The 26,805-nt window shown below is 41.8% G+C and overlaps 1 protein-coding gene across 11 annotated transcripts in view; it reads left to right on the top strand.

Annotated features, from left to right (window-relative positions):
• ctnnd1 (catenin (cadherin-associated protein), delta 1) overlaps positions 1–26,730 on the top strand; it is a 28,559-nt gene extending 1,829 nt beyond the window's left edge. For 5 of the 11 annotated variants that reach the window (XM_067584188.1, XM_067584189.1, XM_067584186.1 and 2 more), the window contains 21 exons: positions 9,143–9,217; positions 9,343–9,468; positions 9,717–10,009; positions 10,131–10,221; positions 10,406–10,596; positions 10,818–11,073; positions 11,768–11,839; positions 13,807–13,957; positions 14,913–15,114; positions 18,108–18,225; positions 18,376–18,532; positions 19,322–19,339; positions 19,663–19,728; positions 19,945–20,072; positions 20,398–20,548; positions 20,708–20,903; positions 21,038–21,231; positions 22,446–22,493; positions 22,678–22,760; positions 24,062–24,116; positions 24,569–26,730. In XM_067584188.1, coding sequence (XP_067440289.1) covers positions 9,349–9,468; positions 9,717–10,009; positions 10,131–10,221; positions 10,406–10,596; positions 10,818–11,073; positions 11,768–11,839; positions 13,807–13,957; positions 14,913–15,114; positions 18,108–18,225; positions 18,376–18,532; positions 19,322–19,339; positions 19,663–19,728; positions 19,945–20,072; positions 20,398–20,548; positions 20,708–20,903; positions 21,038–21,231; positions 22,446–22,493; positions 22,678–22,760; positions 24,062–24,116; positions 24,569–24,627 — 2,649 coding nt within the window. In that variant the 5' untranslated portion in view covers positions 9,143–9,217; positions 9,343–9,348 and the 3' untranslated portion in view covers positions 24,628–26,730. Of the gene's footprint in view, positions 1–5,174; positions 5,323–9,142; positions 9,218–9,342; positions 9,469–9,716; positions 10,010–10,130; positions 10,222–10,405; positions 10,597–10,817; positions 11,074–11,767; positions 11,840–13,806; positions 13,958–14,912; positions 15,115–18,107; positions 18,226–18,375; positions 18,533–19,321; positions 19,340–19,662; positions 19,729–19,944; positions 20,073–20,397; positions 20,549–20,707; positions 20,904–21,037; positions 21,232–22,445; positions 22,494–22,677; positions 22,761–24,061; positions 24,157–24,568 lie in introns of all 11 variants that reach the window. The other 6 variants (XM_067584180.1, XM_067584183.1, XM_067584182.1 and 3 more) reach the window with 4 other exon arrangements.
• The last annotated feature ends 75 nt before the right edge of the window (positions 26,731–26,805 follow it).

Here is a 26,805-nt window from a genome sequence, read left to right as displayed (position 1 = left end):
GTCCCTCTGACACACAGAAGCTGGGGTTTTTCTTATATTTGCTCCTCCTCCCTGTCTGTCTTGCTCTCTCCCCGTCTATTTCTCTCCGTCTCTACTTCCAACAGTTACACCTGCAGTCTGTGTTTTTATTTGAACCGTGGGCACGTCAGCGTGTTATCCATGCAGGGGGAGGATATTTGAGTTGTGTGATAATATCTACAGAGTGAAATCAAAGGGCCCAGATTTTAAAAGCTGTGAAGCGAAACCGTCTTACTGTACACTCCCACAGTGCTGGTGGTGAAATTAGAAAGGTTTAGAGTCCATTTGCAGTTTTATGGCCTTCACTGCAGTAATTTAACCAACTTCCTTGTTAAGTGGTGGCTGCACTCTAACTGAAACTCCCAAGTGGTAATTCTTACCACCTGCTGAACATTGTTTTTTAGTTTGTTTGACCTTTCTTCATAATAGAGATTGATCAGTAAGCTGTTTCTTATTCTCAAGTTTTTACATGTTGTGTTTTGAAATTGTTTATGTAATATTAGTGCTTTGCTGTGTTTTGAGAATGTTTGATTACTTACTGATTGTTGAAGACGAGGATCAAATACTTGGCTATATGTAGGGCTGGGCCAACTAAATCAAATTTACAGGGTCTTAGGGCTGTGGGAATGTTCAATATTATTTTTTTATCAGCTGTCAGTGGACTCATCATTATATGATATATGGGCTTAATTATATCAGAAACTTGAGAGGTTAGTTGTTCAGGTTTTACATGTTTTGTTTGATGATGTCATGGAACCCAGTTCATGTTATTAATTTGATTAATTTCATCCGACTACTCATAAATTTGATGGCTTTATATGTTGCTTTTTATGGATTTTGGTTACATTTGCCATATTATGATGTACTAGTATATAGATATTTAAAGTACTCTTATTAAGATAATGGTATTGATTGCAGCTCTTACAATATCTTTGACTCAGTACCTTAATATTGATAATGTGATGCTATTTGTGATGGGGCCTTGAAATAATTTTATCCTAACTAGAGGCAGACAGGGGTTCCCTTGGTGGTATGCTTCTCAGATACTGATCATCTTGTGATCAATGTAGTTAGTAGATGAAGACATCTAATCCATAGCCACACTCATTAAAGTTATGGCATTTGCTGTGTGAAATGGCAAATCTGCTCTTTTAACTGATTTGAATGATGTTAGCAGAGGTGGTCTTTGTTTTGGACTATAAAAAACTGTGGTGGAGAATGTTGTGCCTGAAGTCAAATAAATGACTAATGGGTATGATGGCCAAGCAGCAGGTGGAGGCATTCATTGATCATTTCACTCAGCATGATCAGAAAAGATAGATGCAACATAGATTAAACAATTGGTTGATCAATAGAAAAGTCATCTAGTTCCAGCTGCTCAAATGTGTGGCTTTGCTGCTTTTCTGTGTATTACATGATTGTGAATGGAGTATCAATGACTGTGAATGACCACAACAAGGGGTTTAAAATCTCGCTGCCCTATTTGATATAATATTTCACCTAAACTAGAGGTAGGTGATACTGTGTATGAGGACAAATTCATTTCTATTGTGGGTATGGAAGTCAATCATTTAACGTTCATTTCACTCATCATCTAACTGTAATGCAGCCTTTAAGACCGTACTTGAGCTTATAGGTCTTTTTTTGCCCTCTAAATTACAGTTGCCTGCATGTTTCCTTTCTGACTAAGAATAGTAAGTTGGTATCCTGTAGATTAGACAGCTGGCCTTGCAGAGGTCCCTGAAAGGTCTGCGTGGAGTGTGAGTGAATGTGTGTGTATGTGGGTGGGTGTGTGTGCGTGTGCACTCTATGCTGCTACCACACTGTAGGCCACATGGGAGAGAGGGGGGTTGGGGGGGTGGGTGGGTCATGGTTTCAAGTCAGGATGGCAAAGGCGGTAGTGGTTGGATGTGGGCCAAGGCTAACACACAGAACACACACACACACACACACACACACACACACAGAGGCCAAATCTCTGTGTGACCATTCAAATGAGGCTGAGTCAGCGGAGCACTTGGCCAAGCCACAACAGCATTTTACCATAGCTTCACCTCAGCTGTGTGTGTGTACGTGCGCAGACTGGAACAGAATGCATGTCAGCCTGCCACAACCACCAGTGACCAAGTTGCTGAAATAGCATTGATAGCATATGATAATGAGGGAATACACTGCAGTCACAATTCTCAGTGGGCACTGGGTGACAGACGAACAAACAGGCTGTGAGTGTGTACTTCACAAAGTTTCCAGTGAGTTGTGGACATCAATAGTGTGTGTACATCTTTGTTGTGTGTTGGCTCAGGATGGTAAGTGGCTCAGCAGTGTTATTCCAGAGCTAGCCCATTAGCAGATATGATTTAGTGTCACTGCTAATGGCCTTACAATAGATTAATGACTAATGCCCAGGCTTTAAGTGGCTAAAGCCATTTAAAACGCTCTCACAAGCAACTGCTCCCTGCCACAAGAATGTTAGTGGTGGGACTCGCATAGCTGTAGAGGTTGTGTGGGTCTGTCTCTTGCAGTCAGGCACAAGAGACTGTCTTCCTCTATGCTCTCCAAAAAGTGTTGACGTTCTGACAGAGCTACAAAGAACAGCGCAGACTGTGGCATGTTGACTTATCTGATGTATGGTGTCAGGACTTTATCTCCAAGTTAAAATCTTGACGGCTGCTAAAGGCATCCTTCACAACACAACAATGTAGCTTGCTGCCACATTTAGTCAAAAGTTTTCTTTTTGTTTTTGGGATTGCAGCATCTGTCATTATGTACTTTGTCAAGTTTTTTAATGCACTCTCAGCTTTTCTCAAGGGTTACATGTATAGCCACTTAAAATGATTTCAAACCATCTTTCAGTTTCTTAGCATTATCCATTGAAGAAACACTTTGTCGGTTTGTGGACGGCTGCCCTGATTGGGTCAGAGAAAGTAATGGCACCCACTCTCTCTTTATGATTGAAGTATTTGGCTGGGAAGAAAAAAACGGTGGTGTGAGAGATGATGAAAGCAGTACAATGAAAGAGTGAAGGGCTCCCTTATTAGGACAGCTTCCAACAGCTGAGACAGGATATGACATGCTAAATCTCACTGTGGAATGTGTGACAATGGTGTGTGCATGCGCGTGTGTGTGTGTTTTTGTGCAGCTCATGTGTGGTTCTGTTCACAAATGTGTTATGTTTTTTCCACACAGATGGAAAGAAAGGCAGCAGCATTAACTTTAACAAAATCTGTTTGAGTTGTCAAGGATAAAACTAATGTCAGCCACACACTTGCTACCTTTATTTAGTCTCTGCCCCACATACACAGTCACTTGCCCTCACACAGATGTGTGCACATGCTCTTGCTGGTGTATGCGCGCACTCAGACTTTATACAGGACTCTTTGTTCACTCAGCCAGTTCTGTGTGCGCGGATGGAGAGCAGATTTGATCTACATGAGTCAGTGAACTTTGAAGTAGAAAATGGTTTTTGCCCTGGTTTGGAGACGAGCCACGTTCATGTCATCCCGTTATTAGACAGACACTGTTGAAGTAATCCTCTCCAGATTCCTCATTCCACCCTCACCAGCATCCCTGCTGAGGAAGTCGGAGAAAAAGTCTTTGTCATTCTCTTAATTTGGACTTGAGTGACGTTCACTTATTATCATGCCTCTGTAATTTAGGTTTAAGTCATCTGTGGCTAGTGTTTAGGCCTCCCTTTCTTCCAAAACAGGCTAGTTTGACCATTAAAAATAAACTTCTTTTCTTTGCTGTGATGTCTCTAAATTCTTTGCGACTGCATGGGAGTAGTCTCTTATTCAGAAATGAGACATGGCAAAACAGATGTTACCTGAATGTAAATCTAATTATACATATTCTGTGTAGCCCATCATCACTTTCTATCTCAAAGTGAAGTGAAGCTATTACTGTGGGGAATATAATTAAAGCAGGACACAGCCTGATCATGTAGGATACTCTGTGGTGTTGCGGGGTACCACCGACAGGTGTAAATCTTACACTGAAGTATAAATCAAAGCCTTCCCCATATGTATCTATGGCAGGACTCCCTTTAATCAAGAATAAATCCGCCTTAAAACGGTCGGGCTCCTCACAGGGTTGCTTGCGATGTTTGTGATGCAGGAAAATAAATTGATGCTTCTGTTGCTCATTTAATCTGGATCATTAATTAAAAGCCACATCTAATATAAAAAAGATCATTGATCTTTTGTAGTTTTGTTACTAATTAACTACTTTGAGTTTGTAGAGGTAATAGTGCTCAGGCTACAGTGAAATGGTCCTCCTATCCTGGTACTGTAAATTGTTATGTTTGCATGCAAATGAAGCGCAGGCCATATTATAACTTGCAGGATGTAATAAATACAGTAGAAAGTATTTAAAATGTTTCTAGATAAATGTTAATAATCCATTTTGGGATTGTTTCAGTGTTGAACACACACTGCCATCTTTTTCTGTTCAACACCTCTGGCTTTTTAAATTTGGTGTAATGACGGAGTGACACTGTCTCCTGCTAACTTGTAGGATGTGGTTGCTCTCACACTTGTACTCTTCTCCCTCTTCCCTTCTCACTTTCTCTGCATCCTTGGAATGAAGAAGTGCTAACGAGCTCCACATGCTGCAGCTGAAAACATGCTGTAATTGTCTCTCGTCATGCATCTCACTTTCTTTCTATTTTTAACCTTGCGCAGCAGAAGGTGAAGAAACACTGAAAAAGTGACTGTCCCATCCCTGTGCGGCTGATGCTAGTCCCACCTTGAATTTGAACTATTTCATCATTTTTGTAGATGGATGGAAGTGGTGAGCTCTTTCTTAATGCTTGCTGGTTTTTCTTGCTGTTTCTTGAACTTGTTCTCTCTGTACTCACATTTTCTCTGTACTTGCTTCTTGATGTATCTAGTTCCCTCATTTATCTTCCCTTGCTTTGCATCCTTGTGTCAGCTCCTGCTGCTTTTTAATCTCTAAATATCAACTTCATTAACACCTCTCTGTGTGTATCCCCAGATGTGCACGGTGCCAGGGCCCACCTGCTTTTTATATCTGTATACTTGGGTGATCTGTTTCGCTGTATGTCAGTTCTTTGGTGTTGGTTGAATCTCTTCTTGCTCTCTGGTGTTGACCCTGTCCTGTCCTGTCCTGTCCTGTGCTGTCCTGTGCTCTGCTCTCAGTGTGTGAATGGAGCAGTGTGCGAGTACGGCCTCCCTGCTGGCCTCGGTGCGGGAGCAGGAGAGGCAGTTTGAGATGCTGAGCCGAGCTCTGGAGGAGGAGCGGAGGTCGTGCGCCGGCACCCTGCCCCGTCCCCTCCCCAACATGCAGGTAACACTGTACAAACCCCCCTGCCCCCTTTCCACCCACCCTTATGCACGTTTTCCATCGAAAAGTCCCTCGGACTCACCCTCGATCCAAGCACCATCCTCCAGTGTCATCGTCATGGTCACCCTCATCCCATCTGTGTGGACTGGCTGGATGGCAGCAGAACCTAGACCAAACCTGGGGACAAAATACCTCCTCGTGGGTTTTATTCAGGCTGGACTCTTAATGTGTGCTTCAGATAAATTTTTAAGTTAAAAGGTGAGGCCTGTAGGGATGGTATTGTTAGGATTTTATTGGTACTACTACTCTTATCGATGCTCCTTATTGGTCCGGTTCTTTATCAATAGGGCTGGGTATCAGTACTAAATATTAATTTAAAAAATAATAAATTCAGAACAGGATTAAAATTGATTAATATTTTAAACATAACTAAATATAGTTTCTAGAGCAGCAACAGTAATGTTTACCTCAGAAAGTCTGTGTGAACTTGGATGGGAGACTGCGGACAAAGCAGGTGAAAATACCGGTTTTCCACATACATGCTTGTTGAACAGGTGTTTTGATAGATTACTCTTATTGGCTTTTTACCCGCAAAGGTTTTAATTGAGGTTACAGTAATGAGCGTAGTTGTCATTAACTCGAGTATAACATTATCTTTACTTCACCATCACTGTCCCACCCTCAGTCAAAGACACAGAGCAGAGGAGACAGAGAGGAGAAGCTGCCTGCAGCGCGACCAGGAGTTACAGCAAAATGTATAAAAGTAGTGCCAATTCAGAACTGTGTGAAGAGAGAGAGAGAGAGAGAGGCAGAGAGAGCTGGCTCCTGCCCCCTGCACATATGAAAAGCTCAGAGAGGGATCTCTTTTCTGGATTGGGAATAGCAAAACTGCATTGTAGACCAATGACTATCTTATAGCAAATTAGAAAGGGAGAGATAAAAGACGTGAGATAATGTTTATGTATCCTAAATAAATAGGAAATCTATTTTGTTAATTTCTCCAATACTGAGAGCAGAACCAGTAACTACGGAGCTTATCAATACTATGGTCTTTAATAATTTAGCCCTGGGGCCAATTTAATACTGGGTTTCAGTACCCATCCCAAGAGGCCTGTAGACAATTGGCAAGAATATAGTGCTGAGTCAAATAAATGGACTGAAGCACCTTCCAGTGAAGCCTTGCTGAGGAGGTAATTTACACCCTCTGTTGCACCGCATAGCTTTTGATCACACATTATTTCCATCCTCCATTGGTTCCTCAGTAACCGTTCATGTCTCCTCTCATCATCGTATCCCTCCTCCAATCAAGCTTAACCCAGTTTAACCCATCATGTTTGTCTTGACTTGTCCACAGGCATCTGCATGAACAACGATGCCTTGCTTGATATTTAGCTTTTTGCGATGATGGGCTTTTCAGAGACCATCATTGTGAGTTCACCTTTGCAGCAGTAGTATCTCAGAAATGTGTTTTATTCAGAATTTGTTGGATTTGTGTTTGGTATAAGGAAGTCATCACTCGATGAAGGAATTTCCCCTGCGGATGTTCAGGGTGGCTCACCAGCACGGTATGCAGTCTATGCGGTATTAGCCTCATTCTGATTACGTGTCGGCCGAATGGAGCTGCAGAACCTCACGAACACGGGAAACACTTTAAATCGTGGCAGGAAACAACGTTGGCCTACAGCAAAGTCTCCTTAAACCTGGGATTTATGAATGGAGTCTGGCTGGACGCGCCTTTTTAGATTGTATGATTGGTGAAAAACTGCTTTACCTCACAGGTTAAATGGCAGTCTGCTCGGCCAAACATTCATACAGACAGGTTTAACTACCGAGCATCAGCACTGAACCCCGGTCAGCCCACCCTGAGCCCAGCTCTGTTATGAGGGCTGGGCCAGGTTATAAGGCGATCATAGCATGGTTGTGGCGGTTGCTTGCAATCCACCGTGATTGGCTATTGTCTATAACGCAACATTGCAATATTGCGGTTATTGCGACATCCCTAGTCCCTCAGCTGCTTTCTCAGTAAGGCAAAGTCTGTTATCTGGGACCAGAAAGCTCTAGTCACTCCTATTTTATCAGCTGTGAATTCTCATTAAAACTCTTGATTTTGAAATCTGTTTCATTGCCAAGTTTTGTTCCACTGTTTGATTACGCACCCTCCTTATCATGTGTGAGTCAGTTACCTGGTGTGACTGACGAATGACTTCATGCTCCAGGTTTATCTCATAGACAGACAGACACGCAGGCGCACACACTCATGCTTGCTCATTCTTTCGCTACCTTATTAACTTGCTCTGTCATTAGTGTGGATGAATGAACCAACACACACACACACATTTTTACACACACACACACACACACACACACACACACTTTTGGCCCTGAGGCAAACTTTGAAACGAGTCATAAACAACCGAGCTCTCCCACTTTCCTTCTCGTTTGTTGCTCTTGCATGTAAGTAGGCATTCACTGGGATATGTCTCAGTGCTGGGGAATTGTAGCAGCTGATATGGAGCAGAAATATAGGTAGAGAGTGTGTGTGTTTGTGTGTGTGTTTGTGTGTTTGTTATAGTAAGAGCAGGATAGAAATGTAGCCTGTGCTGGTTCTTATCTCTGCTGTGTGTGTTTACGTAGCCCAAAGGCTTCGGCATGCCTCTGCCACTCTCCCAGGCAGCGCTACACGACCTGAGTCTTTACTGACACGTTCCCACACGCTCATCTGCCCAGTGCTTTCTACTATTCTCTCTGACTGAGTCTTATTCTGAGCTAAAGATGGCTCATTTTGCCTAATGTGCCTTGATTATTTGATCTGGACTGAGTTGCACTTCAACAAGTAGTCATTGCTCCTCCCGCAATTACTATTTCCAGCTTTCAGCAGGTTATTTCTGTTCTTTAAATTCAACTTCTGAAGTGAAATTCAACTTTTCTGTCAGTATGAGACAGCTGCATATCATCTCTGATTCATTGTTGAGCAATTCCACTCCTGTCTGCCTCCTTTTACCACAGTAGTGGAGATAAAACGGCAGAGATAGCAGTAGAGTGCCTCCTGTGGCTGGAATGGGAAGTGTACCACACCCATCATTGAACCAGGGCAGGCAATGCGGGTGGTGTTGACACATGAGAAAGAAGTTAAACTCTGTTTGTATATCTCTAGGGGTCATTTCATTACTCACTAATTGTCACCATCTTAATGTTTCATCATCAAAGTTCATTCATTCATTAATTTGCTCCACTCAGCTACCATGTTGTTTGTTTTTAGGAGTGAAGCTTGTATACATGAAAGCCTGTGTGTGTTTGTTTGGATGTTTACATACCTTCTGAGTTCATTCGGTGTCATTATTACAGTCCATGCAGACTTCTATTGGCTAACACATTGCAAACTAATAACCAAGTGTTCAACCGGCACCAAAACAGCACGTTTGTTTTGTTTGCAGCTGGGCTGTCATTGGCTTGTTGCATCACCATGGCACATAAGAAACACATAGAAATAAATAGAACAAGGATCTTTTTTTTTTTTTTTAGCTGCAAGCAGCACTGCATCTTTTAAGTGCCTGAGCTTCTCAATATAAATCTGGGTGCCATTAAAATTCAAATGGAAGTCAACAGCAGTTGCTGCTTTCACTTGGAGTTTTATGCATTTGAACCATAAATGTTTGCAAATGTGATCCTTACTGTACATTAGTAGCTCCTTACTCTGGATGACTTGAAAAGTTCAACTGCTCAGTCAGTGGTTTGTTGGTTCATAAATGCATTCTCATCTTTTACCCTGAGTAGTCTGTACATATATGTTGCATCCTCTCAATGAATTTCCTCCTCCCTGCAGAACGGCCGCATTCCTTGTGATGCAGACATAGAGAGGCTGACACTGAACGAGGGTTACATCAACGGGACACATCACGTAAGCATCTTTCAGAGCAGTCTCTATTTCAGCTATTTAATTTTTAACAAGGTTAAACCGAGTGATCTCTTCTGGGAGACCTATATTTGGGTTTTAAAATGAAATGTGTGTGTGTGCGCGTGCAGTTCAGGATGGAGCCTGGTCAGGTGGTGCAGGAGACGTACACGGTGGAGGAAGATCCCCAGGAGTCTCTACCTGTTGTCTCCGTGGAGACCAATGAAGATGGGACCACACGGCGCACAGAAACCACGGTAACATGAGAACCAAATGGAAATACGTGCCTGTTATATAAGCATTACTGGAAGTACCAGAATGACGTGATGGTTACAAAAGAAGAAGAGTTTTGCTTTATTTTGCATCTGTTCAGAATTAGAATTTCCTGTTGGATCGTTTCTGTGGAGCACTTTCAGAGTCTTTTTTGCAAACTGACATACAATATTTCAAACTTAAAAATATTCAGTATTGATATTTTGTCTCCTCACTGCTTGTGCTCTTTAAGGTAAAGAAACTAGTAAAGACCACTACCACTCGCACAGTCATCCCCTCTGTATCAGACACACTTTCCCTGGATGGCGGGGGTTCAGTGACGGGTATGGGGGGCTACACTGCTCCCATGGACCGGGTCTACAGGCATGGACCTGGAGGTGGTGTGCCCATGGACTACCCCACCCACACCGTGCCCCGCAACTATCACTATGGACCTCCAGGTGGCTACGATGACTACCGCTCCGGACCCCCATCTGAGGCCTATGCAAGCCTGAACCGGGGCGCTCGCATGGATGATCGTTACAGGTAAACACAACTGTGTGTGTTTGAATGAAGTCAAGTTTGTTTTTATAGCAAATATGGTTGTCAGCATCAATTAGATAATCTTTGGACCAACATTTTCTACTTGCCAATTACTTTTGTCCAGACCAGTCCATCCAGATGGCTACAGAACTCTTGATCCAAGCTACAGAGCCCCCAGCAGGAACCAGCTTGACCCCTATGCTGCTCAGCCACAGGTATGTTCAACTATCATTGCATCACTTGCTGTGGTGCGGTCCTTGTGGTAGGATTACACTGATAGCACACTTTCACTTCCAGACTAAAAGACTAAAAGTATTTAACAAGCCATAGTGTAGGTTTTCCACAGCATTTGACTTACAGCTTCTATCATTTTGGACCCTAATCCCTGTCCCTGTGTAGGTTGGGCGTATGGGAAGTGCTCTGGAGCTATCCTCCATTCCGAGGTTTGTCCCAGAGCCGTACGGTCTGGAGGATGATCAGCGGAGCATGGGCTATGATGAGCCTGACTATGGCTTGGGACACCCAATGCACTACAGCACCGTGCCCCGCAACCACCATGGCTTCCCTCACGGGCCCCCACGTAGGACTGGGTACGTTTTTATCTTTTTGTACTGTATCATCTGTGTTTTAGGGATGAGTAACATGTTCTGTATGTATTGACTGTATGTAGTCATCAAGAGGGAACACTTCATATCACCACTGCTATAAACAATTACAGGGAAAATTGTGGTTTCCCTTTTTGTTTGCAATGATGGATGTCTGTGTATCATCAAAAAGCTCGTGCATTTCAACAGTTCCTCTTCCTCCTCAGGAGCTATGAGGGCACATTGGATGGTGATATGAGCGGTCCTGGGGACATGTACTATTGGGGAGGAGGAGCACCGCTGGCTCAGGGTGAAAGAGGAAGCATGGCTTCTTTGGACAGCACTCTAAGGAAAGGTCCAGGTCCCAGCGGCTGGCGTCAACCAGAGCTGCCGGAGGTCATCGCCATGCTCAACTACAGGCTGGATCCAGTCAGGAGCAATGCAGCTGCCTACCTGCAGCATCTCACCTATAAGAATGATAAAGTAAGAGATACGCATGTGCACATATTTCATGGTGTAATGCTCTTATCCCGTGTGACTCAGAGTAGAATATTTTTTAATTTAAGGCAAATAGTTAAGGAGTGTGAAAGGTCAAAGTGACATTCCTCATGACTAATAGTTGGATAAGTGGAAAACTTGATTTCAGAGAATAGACAATAGAAAGATTTTTCTCTGTTTCACATGGTCTGATATTGAGAGCTTGTTTTGAATTGGAAATGGCTCCAAATACAGACCTGTGCTTTTTAATTTAGGTTATTTGATTAGTGACAACTACTTTTCATTGGCTAATCTTGGACTTGCAGCCCAGTCAACATAGCTGGTTATGCATTTATCAGTGCACATGTGTTAGGTTTACAATAGCGTTGACTGGAGCAACAACTCAAAAGTGTAGGTGAGCATTGAGACAGCAAAAGTTAAAAACTAAAATTGCCCACCCAAGTTTTTGTCCAAGTTATTTCTACTTCACTGAGGATCTTCTGATTTGCTATCCTATGTTATATGCTTTGTATTTCTTCCTTGATGGTCTGATTTTAATTTGTTTGTACAAATTGCATCTTTTACTTTCTGAATTGATTGATTTAATGTTGATACAAGTACACAGTGGTTGACACAGTAAACTGGACTTTACTTGACCCCCATCCACATCACCACTTATTTCCAACCTCTTGCCTTCCAGGTGAAGTCTGAGGTGCGTCGTCTGAAAGGCATCCCAGCTCTGGTCTCTATGCTCGACAACCCAAACAAAGAGGTCAGTTTGCTGTTTTTCTCCATGTCCTTTATGTCCTCGAAATTTGTTATGGTTGGATAGATAGGATAAAGAGTGAGGCTTAAAGGATATAGTGTATTTCTTTTGTAATACAGAGATATTGTTTTGGCATGAGTCAAGCTGTAAAGAATAAGGACAAGGTAAACTTAAGGCCCAGCACTAATACTGAATGAAAGGGAAATAGCAGTAAGCATCACTTGCAGTATTTGACTGTTCTTGGTCAAATCTCGTAGGTCAACATTTGTGCTAAATATAGTTTCGGCCAAAACGTTCTGTGGTTTTTCTATGATTCCCTTTCATTTAGCAGAAGCTGTGGCAAACTTTTGCTGATGTTTGTATGGGCATTACCAGACAAGCCACATCATGCATTCCACTCTCGAGGCAAAGAAGCGTCTTAATTTTACATTTCATGCTCTACGGTCAGTGATAAGTTTAAAGTCTGGTGTGTGTCGGATGACTTGCTGGCTGGAGAAATGGGTCAGACAGCGACTGCATCCTTCCAAACATTTAAAAGTTTTTCCAAAGACTCCACACACTTCGGCTTTGTGTGTGTATGTATGGTACGTTATATGAAAAGGGTGAGGCCTGGGACAAACAGCCTGCGTGAGCGGTGCGTGTGCGTTGTGGAACCTCTTGCTTTTCATTTCTGGCGCCCATGTTATCAGGTTAGAGCAGCCACACAGCCCGCGTGAGCCGCACGACTCGCGTGACACGCGTGGTTCACAGCAAAAATAGACAGTGAAAATGATCTGTTAATAGTCGTATTACATGACTTTTACATGACTTTACACCTTTCACTATAGTTTCAATGTCTATATCTGTATAATATGTCACAGACATGAAAAAAATATAAAGTGTCGCTACTGCGGGTCAGCCTGCGCGGTGCATGCTGGGGCAGGGAGCCTCTATGGTGGGGAACTCCAGTGTGGAGAGTTGGTGACACACGGAGCTTCTTTTCTCGACTGCTGCTCACTTTCTGTGATATTAGTTCAAATCAGGACTCCTGCCTGTTGTTTCACCTGCTTCCAGACAGAGATTTGGTGTTGTTATTTTCCTTATTTGTTGTCAGTTTCCCTCCTGACAGTTTGGAGGTTTGTTTGTCGGAGTGTGTTTGGCTCATTTGGGTAACGTCGTTTGGAGGGATTTTCTACGTTTGGAGCAGTGACAGGAGGGGTTTAACTTGCGGAATAATCAATATGATCAATAAAAAAACCCTGTCCTGTGTGAGGAGTGTATGTGGCTGACAGACCAACCAGACCCAACCATGCCTGTTGGAAGCTGCATTCACCTCACATATTATTAGTTATTTTTCACAATTGAGCACATGCTTCTTAATCTTTTTCTCTTTAAACTAAATATAAAAGAAAATTACAATGAAATGATTTGAAACATTCTATTATTGATCAAAGTCAAACTCTGTGTAGAAAGATAGAGCTGGCAGTAGCAGCAACACTGTCTGTGTGGACACCGCATGCGTGCGAGCCACAGCAGTTCAGCAGCGCACACGCTGCTCAGGTAGAGGAAGGCTGTGTGTCCCAGGCCTAAGACACAAAATAGGAAAAAGAATCTGGTATCATAACACATGCAAACCAAATTTGAAATGACACAAGATGAATGTCTGTGAAATGATCTATACAAACAATAGGGACAAGAAATATTCGTCATGAGATAAACCAAGTTTGTGTTAAATGAACTTGTGCTGGAATTAACTTTGCCATATAGTGAAAATGTAAAGGAATGTGGCCAACTAATTTACCATTAATCATCGGCAATTACTTGCATGAGTAACACTGTCAAGACCCGTGTCATTTGCGTAGTACAATCTAACAGTTCCACTGACATGACGCAGTTTTCTACTACTGTGCAAAATCCATGTATGTGAAAACTCTTGAAGTGAATGTCTTTCATGACTAACAGCACATTAAGCTGTTATCGTGTCTCTGTTACAGGTTCACTATGCAGCCTGCGGAGCACTAAAGAACATCTCGTATGGCAAAGATCCAGACAACAAGATTGCCATTAAGAACTGTGACGGAGTGCCAGCTCTCATCAGGCTGCTGAGGAAAACCCGCGACCAGGACCTCACTGACACTATCACAGGTTATAAGCACATGCTAACACACAAACTGTGTGAACATGACTTTGACTATGAAATGCTTTTTAAACTTTTTTTTTTCTTTCAACATTATTTTTTATTGGTTTTAGAACTTAAAAAACCTTGAGCTAATGCAACGATGTATAAAGATATAATCACATAGATGTCACATCATCCCCTCCCATCACCATCCACCTCTCTCCCCCCACAGGCCACCCCCCATTACCCACCCACCCCTTCAGGTCTGACCCCTAATAACTTCAGGATATGTACCTATACAAAGATAAAGGAATAAATAAAAACAGTACAGACTTAAAAAGAAACATAAAACTATAAAGTCGCAGAGAGTGAATAGATAACAGCCCTTGTATATCAGTTTAATTAAAAGAGTAGAATAAAAAAAGGGCATGTCTGACTCACACATGACAGTTTGATTCAATACTCATTGAATATAAAAAGAGTGCTGAGTTGAGGAATCTGTCTCTAGAAATGTTTGAAACCCACCCCGAATCTTTTTAAACTCTCCAGGCTTTCCTTTCAAGTTATCCATAATCTTTTCATTTGGAAGACATGATGCTTATTGATTAGTCCATCTGGCAGATTTAGGCTTTTTGAACTTCTGATACATTTGAAAGTGGTGCACAGCTTTTCTAACTGGAGGAGGAAGGGCCTGAGGAGGCACTTATGGAGAGGTGATCTGAGGTCAAAAATCTGAGCAGTTTGAGCAAAGCCGGGACAAGTTTTGAAAATGGCCAGGACAGATCCAGAGTTTTACAGCAGTCATACATGGACACACACTATATTTACTGTTTTTGAATTTAAATTCAGTGCTGGCTGTCAGTGTCCCCACATATCAGGAGATAGAACTTTCTCATTTAAGTGACAGTTTTGAAAGCGTCTAAGACTGCATTGTTAAATTTGGCATTTTTGCACATTTTAAAGTCTATATTTCTTTTCCAGGAACGCTGTGGAACCTGTCGTCCCACGATTCTGTGAAAATGGAGATCGTGGACCACGCACTGCACGCCTTGTCCGACGAAGTGATAGTGCCACATTCAGGCTGGGAGCGAGGGAGCAATGGAGGAGGAGGAGGGGAGGAAAACTGCAAGCCCAGACATCTTGAGTGGGAGACAGCCCTCACCAACACAGCAGGCTGCCTGAGGTACGGAGAGAAGGAAGGAGGGATGGATGGATGGAGGCAGAAGCTGTTTGACTGCTCCTGATAATATGAAGGAAATGGAAGGAGGGAGGGTTAATGTAGACAAGAGGAGAAAGTGGAGACATGCCAGTACAACAGACTGACAGAGCTGTTGGATGTATGAGGGAGGAAGGGATTAATGATGAGTTAACAGAGCAGAAAAGCAGGAAATCATCATGTAGTGTTTTCACTGGAGAAGAGGGAAAGAAGCTGCGTTCATGTGGAGCCTTTTACCCCGCTAATAATCCAAAAGATAAAAGTCACAATAATGTGACCTTCGATCACAATAAACTTGCCCATTCTACAAGAAATGTCAATGCATTTGAAAAGGATGATAAAAACCTTTTATAATGAGTTAAACTGATGAAAACATGTCACAATTGCTGCTTCTGATTACTTTCTATTTTTGGAATATCTTTGCTCTTTGTGCACTTGTAGCCTTTACTCTTCCCCAGAGATTCTGAAACATGGCAGGTTAAACTAGTGGTTTGTCCTCCTGTAATATGAATTTTTAAAAATGTGGTAAAAGTATAATTTCATAAAACTACTTCCTCAGTAAACCAGACGCTTTCTGTTTATATAAACAGGATGTGTTATTAACTTTATATAGTGCTCATTAAAATACCTTGGGGTTAAATATCAGTCATTAAAGACAAATTCTGGCTGGATTGAAGAGATCTGCAGTCTCTCAGCAACTGTGAGAGGTCAGGAGAAGCTGAGGAAGGGAATTTGACAGTTTACAGGGAGGGACTGAGCAGAGGACAGTGGGGCATTGACTTATACAGTGTAAACAGTATGTACTGGCCTGTGGCTCTGTTATCTATGCATTCCCCTTGACCACACGGTTAATTACAGTGTTCATTTGTGGGTCTAGAAAAGTATGTGTGAATAACTTGAGACTTGCAGAAACGGTCTGGGTAGTGTTGAAGTTGACTGCTTTGGGGCAGCGGGGGGGAGGGGGGCGCTGATCAAGAACTCTGAAGACACTCAGCAGTCAGACATTTCTCTGTTCTCTGTTTAAGAGCAGCTGAGATTGACACTAAAATGAGAATAGCTGGTCCACCTTGAAGTTCACTGCACCTTAAGTGAGCCTGGTCAGGTTACTCATGCTACTCTTATAACAGTACCTTTCATGTAGATGTGCTTTAAAGATTGAGGAGAGGGAGGATGACTCAAAACAATTCCATGGTAAAATATGGTGTTATCATGCTTGCGCAATGTGCGAGTGAGCTGATTACATCAGCTGCACTTATAATTCTGCAACGTCAGAATGAATATAGGGGAAACACTGACATATTGTCATTTTTTTACAGATACTGATAAAATGATTTAACATCTGTTAAAATCTGTTTAGGACACTTTCATTATTTTATTTAGACTTTTATTTATTTTTAGAAAAGCTCATGTTTGACTGGGGCCTTCCAGAAAAGTAACAGCATTACACAGCACACAGTACTTGTTGAGGCCACTCTTAGTACATAAACATGCAGATGTTAACTAATTATCCACACCAAATTTTAAAATGTAATGTAGATTGCCTGCATGAATTGCACTACTTATATGAATGGCTGAAGCAGCACATAGATTGCACCAATTTTCCCTGGGAGTGTCTCATTTTCTATAATAAAAAACATGAAAACGAATAATCTAAAAGATGTTATAATCATACACAACAGTATGATAAACATGCTCTGGGTTGGCATTTACATAAATACCTGAGGGAAATCCTTGTTTGAATAGTTTTTAGTTAGGAGATGAAATGTAAGTATAAGTTTCAGGTACACTCTGGGTGTAAGTGGAAGTTCATTGGAGGTGTTAGACCTCATTTAACACCTACAGTATGTATAATTTAGCTCTGTTATCACAAGATGAGGCTGACTCATGTAGGACCCTTCTCACATGACCTGATGAGCCGTGTTATCCATGTTCTCCAACATTTTATGCAAGATGTAGGAACATTGCATCTCATAAATACCTAAGATATCAGTGAGCTCCATGGTTGACCCTCATTTAAAAGTGATATTAGTGGTACAATTGGATAATAAATAATGAATAAATAAGAGTGATATCTTAAGTATGTAGTAGATCAGGTGTGAAGTCAAAAAGCAGATGGCAGCCAGAAGTAAAATGACAGGATTATGTTAACCTTCCTGGTTTGTTATTGCGTCATCAAAAATGAGTAAGTAAGGCGAAGCTCTGACACTGATTAATCCTTCGTCCTCTGATTGGAGCGCTCTCTTTCTGATGAAGAGTTCAGGTTTTTATTTCCCTCTTCCTTCTGCACACAGAGGATTTACCGCCAGTGACTACACCTGACACTCTTTTATAAATATAGAAAATCTACAGCTTCTCTTTTGAGAAGTAGGGCTCCTTTCTGTGCTGCTGCCCTGATTTGATTTCATTTGTATGTTACGTTATAAATGTTTGACTAGTACAGCATGTAAATAAACTTCCTGTACTATGTACTGAAGTGAAATCACTGCCCCCTGCTCTCATTGTGTGAGAGGGTGTGTCTGTCACTGGGAAAACAAGCCAGCATAAAAGACCAAAGATTAATATAATCAGTTTTCTCCTTCGTGGTACTTTCTTTGCATCCACCCACATCAGTTAATGAAGAAATAACTTGTTTCCATCCAATGCAGTTCTGTTATATCTGTAAGTCTGATTCAGTCAGACGGTACTGAGAAAAGTAGTCCAGAGTTGTAACTTGATCTTGTCAAACTGTTCTCTCTTTGTAAACCAGTACATTTAACAGGAGTTTCATTCAAACTACTCTTGGGGGTGTGTTCAAGCATTGTGTGCTGGAATCCTTTTGTAGTCGCGAAAATGGACTCTCTCGTTCCTCTCTAACCTCTCTTACTGCCTCATTTATTTCTCCAGCCTTTCATGCAGTTAATCCTTGTTTTGTTTTACATTCTTGTTGTTTTTCCTCTTCTCCACTTTCCACTCATCTGAAGAAATGTGAGTTCAGAGCGAAGTGAGGCGAGGAGGAAGCTGAGGGAGTGCACGGGATTGGTTGATTCGCTCATGTATATCGTCCAATCCCAGATTGACTGTAAAGATGTCGACAACAAGGTGTGTTGAACTCTCCTCAGTTTGACATTAAACCTTTTGAAGGATTGACTTGACCCTTGGTTGAATCTTTGCATTTGAACAATTCTTCCCCCCCCCCCCCCCCCTTTCATTTCCTCTCTACACCCTTCCTTTATGTCTCTGTCTTTGCAGTTGATAGAGAACAGTGTGTGTCTGCTGAGGAACTTGTCCTATCATGTGCATCGCGAAATCCCCAACTGTGAGCGCTACCAAGAGGCTGCACCCCTCAACCAGGGCCCCGCCCCGTCCAGCCAGAAGGGCGGCTGTTTCAGCTCCCGCAAGAGCAAAGGTCTGTGTTAGACAGAGAGAGACATGTACTGTATTTGTTCAGTCAGTAGGAGGCACATTTGAAGTGATGTCACTGTCGACAAGTGTCTCAGTCGATACTACAACACACACACACACACACACACACACACACACACACACACACAAGTACACAAACAAAACCCCTAGCTCGCACAGGAATGTTAACAATTTCCCCAACTGAGAGAAAGCTCATCCTCTCTGCAGCTGCTCTGTTTGTGTTTCACCGAGAGTATTGATTTGTTCTTTCTAAACTACACACCCCTTTCTACTGCTTTGTGGCTTCCTGTTATTATTATCTAATTTTGCAGCGACAATGAACATCTGTCAACATTAATATGAATATGTCAGATATATCTCAACTCACTTGATATTACACATTTAATATCAACATATTGTATGTATGTAATTCTCATTTTTACTTTTGTGTTGCTCAAAAATGCATCAGTTTATCAGAACATTGAATTCCCAAACTGATAGTGTACAGAGCAGTTACGATGTGTGTATATGAAATGGACACGAGCTGGTGTGTCTTGTGATTGGCTTTATTTAGCCTTCATATCCGGCATGTCACATTGCTGATTCTGTGTGGGGGCAGCAGTGCTGTTGGGATGTAAGCAGGTGTTAACTGGGTGCCTCAGTTATGGCTGCTTTCCTCTTACTTAAATGCTCTCTCTTCCTCCTGTTCTGCCATTCTCTTCTCCCTCTACGCCCCCTTCTTTCTCTCTCCCTCCTCCATTTCTTCTCTTCTCCTTGTGGCGCTGGGCTACAGATGAGTGGTTTTCTAAAGGTAAGCTCTTTACCTCTGTACGACTGCACTTTGCTTTCGCTGCTTGTTCATGTTGTTGTAGTAGATGTTGTAGAGTAGCTGAGCTAACAGATCAGAGTACTGTCCTAGTACTAACATGCATGCCTTCTTCTCACTGTGAAAGAGTTAAAATGAAACTGAAGTAGAGAACATGCATCTCAGTTTTTGATTTGTACGTGTCTAACCAAACTACAACAAATTAACTAACAGCAGATGTAGGTCACTAAAGTAAATGTGGCATATTTAGAGTCATAGCTGACGCCAGACTGTGTTTCTAAGGCTGTAATGTTGATGTTTGGTTCCAGGTAGGAAAGATGAGGATGCAACTGCAGATATCATAGACATTCCAAAGAGGACCTCACCTGCTAAAGGTAATTACTTGATCTAACTGCTTAATCAACATCTGATGTTGCCCTGAAAGGAAAATATGCATCTGTTTGTAAACTTTATATTTGTCCTTCTCAAACCATATTGAACCCCGTGTTCCTCCTGCCTTTGTCTCTTCTGCTTATTTCCCATCAATCACTCCCACTTGCTTCTCCACACTTCTCCTGCCCTCCACCCCACTCTTTCTCTCCTTCCTGTAGGCTATGAGCTGTTGTACCAGCCGGAGGTGGTCCGCATCTACACCTCTCTGCTAAAGGAGTCCAAGAACCCCACTGTGTTGGAAGCTTCGGCTGGAGCTGTTCAGAACCTCTGTGCCGGAGGCTGGACTGTAAGAACCGTCCTGTTTCATTTCACAGCAGCAGCACTCCCTGTGCTGAGTAAACACACCAGTTGGACATTGGAGAGTTATTGTCTCAGATTGTGGGAATCTCTTCAAGTGTGCTACGGGACCAAACAGAGCTAGTTAAATATTAGTCAATCGAGTCTTTTAAAGTTTTAGGGATGGACTATGGCATTTGTACACACTTCCCTTTGTGAACCGAAACTCCTTTAACATCTCACTTTATCAAAGATGAAGTATTGTGGCTCTGTTTAAAAAAAAAACAAACAAACAAAAAAAAACCAACTAAAAATATGTGTGTGTCTTTGTTTAGTACGGCCGATACATCCGTGCCTTGCTGCGCATGGAGAAGGGTCTCCCCATGATGACTGAGCTTTTGGCCCATGGCAATGACCGCGTGGTCCGAGCCATGTCTGGAGCGCTCCGCAACCTGGCTATTGATGCACGCAACAGAGATCTACTAGGTGAGACTTAAAGCACTCTGGGTGTGTCTGAAATAGTCAAACTGCAGTATTTAAAAATAAAAGTTTTAACCAAGGAGAACTAGATGTTTTATTAGTTATTGCATCAGGACCTAGTTTTTTTAATGTTTAACCGCTCCCCTTGTACTTCTGTGTTGTCAGGTAAACATGCGGTGCCTCACCTGGTGGCCAACCTGCCCGGCGGCGGTCAGAGTCAGCCAGTGCGAGCATTGTCAGAGGAGACAGTGGTGTCGGTATTGAGCACGCTCCATGAGGTGCTGGGCTCCAGTCTGGATGCAGCTAAAACCCTCAGGGCCTCACAGGGAATTGAGAGACTGGTGCTCATCAACAAGGACGGGTAAGGGTAGCGTTGGGGGGTGGGGGTTTTGTGGAGATGTGTTACTGTGGTGAGTACTTGACCATGCGTTAGAAGTCTTATCTTTTTTCAATTCCTTTTCTCTGTCTCTGCCTTTTTTTTTTTGGGATCACCAGTAATCGTTCTGAGCGGGAAGTGCGCGGGGCCGGCCTGGTGCTGCAGACAGTGTGGGGCTACAAGGAGCTGCGGCGCACTTTGGAGAAGGACGGCTGGAAGAAGACAGACTTCATGGTCAACCTAAACCCTCCCAGCAACAACACCAGGGCCAACGGAGGATATGAGGACAGCACTCTGCCGCTCATAGACAAAGGTCAGGAAGCAAAAGGGAAACACAACCCTTTTTAAGTTTCCTTTTTGGAAAAAGTCTTAGAACTTGGATTAAATTACTCTTATTTGCTTTTTACTCGCAAAACTTTTATTGCACTTACAGTAACTTAAGTGAAGTTAGATGTCGTAAACTCAACATGGTTCACTGTCTCTGCTCTGTGGAACACACACACATACACACAGACACAGCGCTCAGTCCCACCCGTGGTGAAACAGAGGAGAGGAGAGAGAGTCAGCGTGACCATAAATGACAGCAAGATGCAGTAGGGGCTATGTTTATATATGTTATTTACCTAATTTATGTGCACTCGTTTCATATCAGCACAGTGTGATGCTCTCTACTGCGTTTCGCTGTCATTTATGGTCATGCCGAGTTTCTCTCCTCTCCTCTGTTTCACTGTGGGAGGGGCTGCCGCTCCACGCACACATGTAGCTCAGTGGAGCAGAGGAGAGACAGTGAAGTAGTCGAGTTGATGACAACACACGTTACTGTTACTCAGTTGTTGTTTAGCTTGGCCTACTTTTGAACCACTTTGTTCAAGACGGTCACTGTGTCTCTCCATCTCTCAGGCCCCCTGGCACTGTAGGCTAGTTGTGAGAGACGGCGGCTTGCCTCAGTCAGGAGGGAGTTTTACAGATTTTTGGCACCATCTGTTGTTGTGAATGTTTATTGATATTTAAAAGTCTAGACCCTGAATATAAGATGATCCCAGTTTTTCAGATGTATTTCCAGGAAAAAAACCCTGTCTTATATTCAGAAAAGTATGATTTGCAGTCCTAACTGCTAACTGATATTAAACAGCTGCAATGAATTCTTACATGTTTATTTCAACCTGCTTGTTGTGCAAGACATTCAGGAGTTTATAACACTGAGACACATTATCTCAACTAGGGTTGTTAATCACAGAGATGATTTATATGAATATGCTCAAAAAATCTTTTAAGCTCTTTGGCACACATTTTAAAGTTTCCAAACCCCACCCATACTGTAACACATGAAAGCAATGTAAACTGTAAATTTGCAAATACTATCTAGCTCATGTCTGACACGTAGAAACACTTAAAAAACACTCTACACAGCTACACACCTCTATCTTTGGCAGGACATGCTCCAGCTATGAACACTGAACAGAAACCTTTAACGTTTCAGAGGAACTATGATGTTGATGCTGGTTGTGTTTGTGTGTCTGTACACAGGGGGCAAAGGTGACCGGGAAATGATTCCAATGAATGACTTGGGACCAGGCAAGTGTGAAAGCAGAAACTACATACACATACACACAACTGGCCAGTATCACACTGGGCTGATATGATGTTTGCATGTGTAGCAGATTGAACTTAACAATGAGGCAGTTTTATGTGAGATTTGTGAGATCTTTGCATAGCAGAAACACACACTTCTGGTTTAACGTATGTTCCTCTTCTCCAGATGCCTACTCCACACTGGACCAGAGAGGGAGAAGGAACACTCTGGATAACACACTTGAACCTGCTGACAAAGATGGAGTACAGGTAAACACTGGCCACATGCAACACACACTTTCCAAAAAATATATAATAGATCGTACAGACAAGATCATCATTTTCAAGAACAATTGTTAAACAATGCAGGCTTTGACTAATATTTTTTGCCAGCCTGACAAAGGAAATTTTGCCAACTATGTACCAAGAAAAAGAACACTGTGTGCAAATATAATGGGAGCCTACTAGCCAGTTTCAGCATATACTATCAGCTGTCACATTTTACGAATGTAGAGCTGCTGTGATTAGTCAATTAATTGATTATTCATTTGACAGAAAATTTATCTGAGACTATTTTGACAATTGATTAATCATTTGAGTTTGATTTTCCAAGCAAAAACACCAAATTAATCCAGTTTCTCAAATGTATTTGGTGCTTTTTCTTGTCTTAACATGACAGTAAGTTAAATATCTTTAGGTTTTGGACTGTTGGTCAAACAGAACAAGACATTTGAAGACGTCATCTAGGGCTCAAGGAAATTATGATGCGCATTTTCCACTGTTTTCTGTTGTTTTATAGACCAAATGAATTGAAAACTATCTAAAAATAAAATAAAACTAATGATGCAGCTCTAAACAAATGTTTCAACAGCTGTATTGCTGCAGCATCATGTCTGCAAAATAATTCCAGTGAGTTCAGGAGACGTCAGTCTTGAGTTTCTGCCATCATGAAGCTGAATAATGTTTATTTGATTGAACAGTGATTGCACAACACAGTCTTTTTGTAAAAAGATGGAAATAATTGTAAAAATGAATCTGGTTAATCTTGTGCAACATGCACACCATTTGAGGTTCCGGATTTCAGGATGGTACACAGACCGATATCCTCACCTCCAGCTAAAAAAGTAACCGTGTGAAGGGACATGCTCTCACACACTCCCACAGACAGCATGTTGATGCATGTCTTTTTAAAGCTCTGGGGTTTTATCTTTGTCTTGCACATAATTTCTCACCGGTGTTCTTTTTCCCCCTGGCACATGACCTAACATTAAACTAACCTTTTGTAACCCTTCTTTCTTTTCTCATCTGTGTCTGATGCTCTTATTTCCCTCTACTCTTTTCCCAACTTTGTGTTTCTGATCTTCTTTCTTTTTCATGTTTTGTGTCTCCTCACATTCTTTGGATTTTCACACTTAACCCTCTTTATTTCTTTATTTACTCCCTCCCCGCTGTGTGTCTTGTATCTCTCTCTCTCCCTCTCTCTGTATGTCTCCTTTGGTCTTTTTTTCTCTCTCTGGCTCTTTTATCTATCACACACTCCTTCTCGCTTTCTTTTTGTCTCTCTCTCTCAGGGAGGGATGTATGGGGAGAGGCAGGCCTCTTTGCCTCTAATGGATTCTTACGATGGTTAGACTACACCCACAGTCACACTGCATGTCAGCGCATGGTATGTGTGTCCCACCGGCTGCTCCTCTCAACTCACTGCATGGCCCAATGTCTTAGTTATGTATTAAGAACTGTGACTATTTGTGTGTTTGACAGTGACCAGTGTTGTCAGTGAGCTTCCATTGTACTGTATTTGGACTGGTTTTTTTTGCTCCCCCTGCTGGTGAAAAGTGTCAAATTGATTTTTATTCTCCTGAGATGTGATTTTTTTTTTTTTCCTCCTCTTTGCACAGTTTGATCTAACGTGTGGTGACTTTGTTGCCAGCAGCCACTAATGTGTATTTTGTACTGTTTGTAAAGCCTCTGCTGTGAATCTGAATTTTAAACGTGCAATTCTTTCCGCCTAGGCATGAACGCCTCGCATCAGCTGCTCCACATGATCAATTCCCACACTTGTTCCTCTTTTCTTGCAGAAAAACTGATTGTGTGCATCACAAGACGACAGCCTCCTCCCACCTACTGCCCTTGCTGAACTGACAATGGGGGACCACTACACTACCGATGGGACTAAACTCCATCCTTTACATTCTCTCTTCTGTCCCTCTTTACTCTTTTACAGTTTCTCTCTTCCTTCTCTCTCTCTCTCTCTTTCCGTTACATTCCTCCTTTGCAGCTGACAAACTAATGAAACCACATGGAAAACTGACGTGGCTCTACGTTCCCTGTGGACAACCGGACGTGACACTATGACCACTTTGGGCTCTGCATGTCCCTGAACTCCAAAATGCTAACCACTCAATCGGATACCGTGGCCACAAGCTTCTCCTACAACACTACATCCCCTTACAACACTAAGACTCGGAAAACACTAATGCTGTCTTTGACAAAAAGCAGGGACTGTGGCTTCATCTGACTAATTCCTGGAGATCGGAGCGTAGACTTAGACTGATTAAAAGGAACTGTTGGGATCAGAACAGGACACTTTGGTGAAATTTTACATTAATACCTATTACACTCTGTTTTGGAGAAATTGAGGGAATGTGTAATTTTTTTCTCTAATGGTTAAATACTACAAAAAATATTTCCTACCACTGAGAACCAATGTTTATTGATCTATTGAGATATGTGTAAAGCATCTGCTTCTGTTTTGGTAGTGTTTGTTCCTCTTCTTGCTTTGTGCTGTACCACAGTAATGTACATGTGCCAAATGACAATGCTACTGCTGCGACTGCCAATACTGAATGCAAGAACTTTGCTCACACACACACTTTTTAGAGCAGTTACACTGAAAACTGTCACCTGCTTTGTTTCTGTATGCAGTTTGTGTCAGTGAAAGTCCATCGCCAAGATGCATGCAGATGCTGCATTTTCTGTATTTGATTGTGATCCATAGATTTAAAGGGGTGGAGGTCATTACATGGATAATCCTACGATTTACAGACAGAAATGGAGCAGACGAACGGTTCTCCACCAGTGTAGTCTGTGTGATATTTCTATTATATTTCTGTTAACTGTAAACCCCTTACCTTTGTAACTCTTTGGAGATATCACAGGATTCAGTGGGTGCATTTCCTTTTATCTGCAGATGATCTTATGAATGTGTACATACAAGACTGTCTCTATTAGTGTCTGTGTGGGCTAGCTGGAGTGCCTCGCTCATTCAGGACAAGTCTGATGGGTGTGTCCAACATGACATAGGTAACAAATCAAGGTGTCTTTTTCTCAGTGGATACTAGTTGGAATACTGTATATGGAACTCAGCAGTTTTCTGTTCTGTTAGATAATTGAATATGTGAACTTGTTTGTAAGTAAGACTTGATTCTTGTTATTGGGATTGGTTTTTTATAAGGTAAAAAACAAACAAACTTCGAGTTCTTGTATAATTTACTGCTTAACAAACCCTTCCTGGCTTAAAGACTACAGAACAGCACATGGGAGAGGGCGTACAGTGTTGTCTGTTTTTGCCCACATTTCTTTAGTGCAGTGCTTGTTCTGTAGAAGACTGCGTACTCTTAGTGCCGAGTGAGATGTAGATACTTACTGAGTGAATGATTAAAGAAGCACTAGGGGGGTATAATGTGTGTTTTTCTTTTTTTTTTTCTTTTTCCCTTTCCTTTGTTTTCCATGCCAATTGAAACATGACAGACGATGCCTCATTTACAAAGTTGCCTTCAAGAGTGGACTGACTAAAAGAAGAGAGCAAGGGTTTGTTTGTAGAAAATCTCTGTAAGGAGGCATAGACCAGAATTTGCTATTAGATAAAGCGGAGAAAAAAATAAAAGCACATTTAAACTATATATACAAGAGAATATTTGTTAATTTGAATGGTTTTATGTATTTTTTATATTGATTTGGGTTTAATTGTTTTGGGTGTTTTGGGTGAACGCATATGCAATCAGTTTTTATGTTTGATTAAAACATTCAGTTTATGTCTTAATTAAATGCAAAACAAGTTAGCTAAACAAAGCTAAAAATCCAACAAACACGGTTGGATACTGGAACACTAATGGAAATATCTGATTCTGGACTACACCTTAATCTCTTTGCCTTGGCTCTTAAAGTTGCACATTCTCATTTATGAATGAATAATGTAACTAGCAATACTGTTTTTAATAAAAAAGAAAATGATTTCGCACAGCCTTTTTTTCTTTTGCCTCTTGCGTATATTTTATAATGAATCAATTTATGGAAATAGTCCCTTTACATAAAC

The sequence above is a fragment of the Thunnus thynnus genome, chromosome 3 (assembly GCF_963924715.1).
Source record: "Thunnus thynnus chromosome 3, fThuThy2.1, whole genome shotgun sequence".
NCBI classification, from domain to species: domain Eukaryota; kingdom Metazoa; phylum Chordata; class Actinopteri; order Scombriformes; family Scombridae; genus Thunnus; species Thunnus thynnus.
The sequence above is the reverse complement of the archived record's forward strand: the minus strand, read 5'-3'. Positions and strand labels throughout refer to the sequence as shown.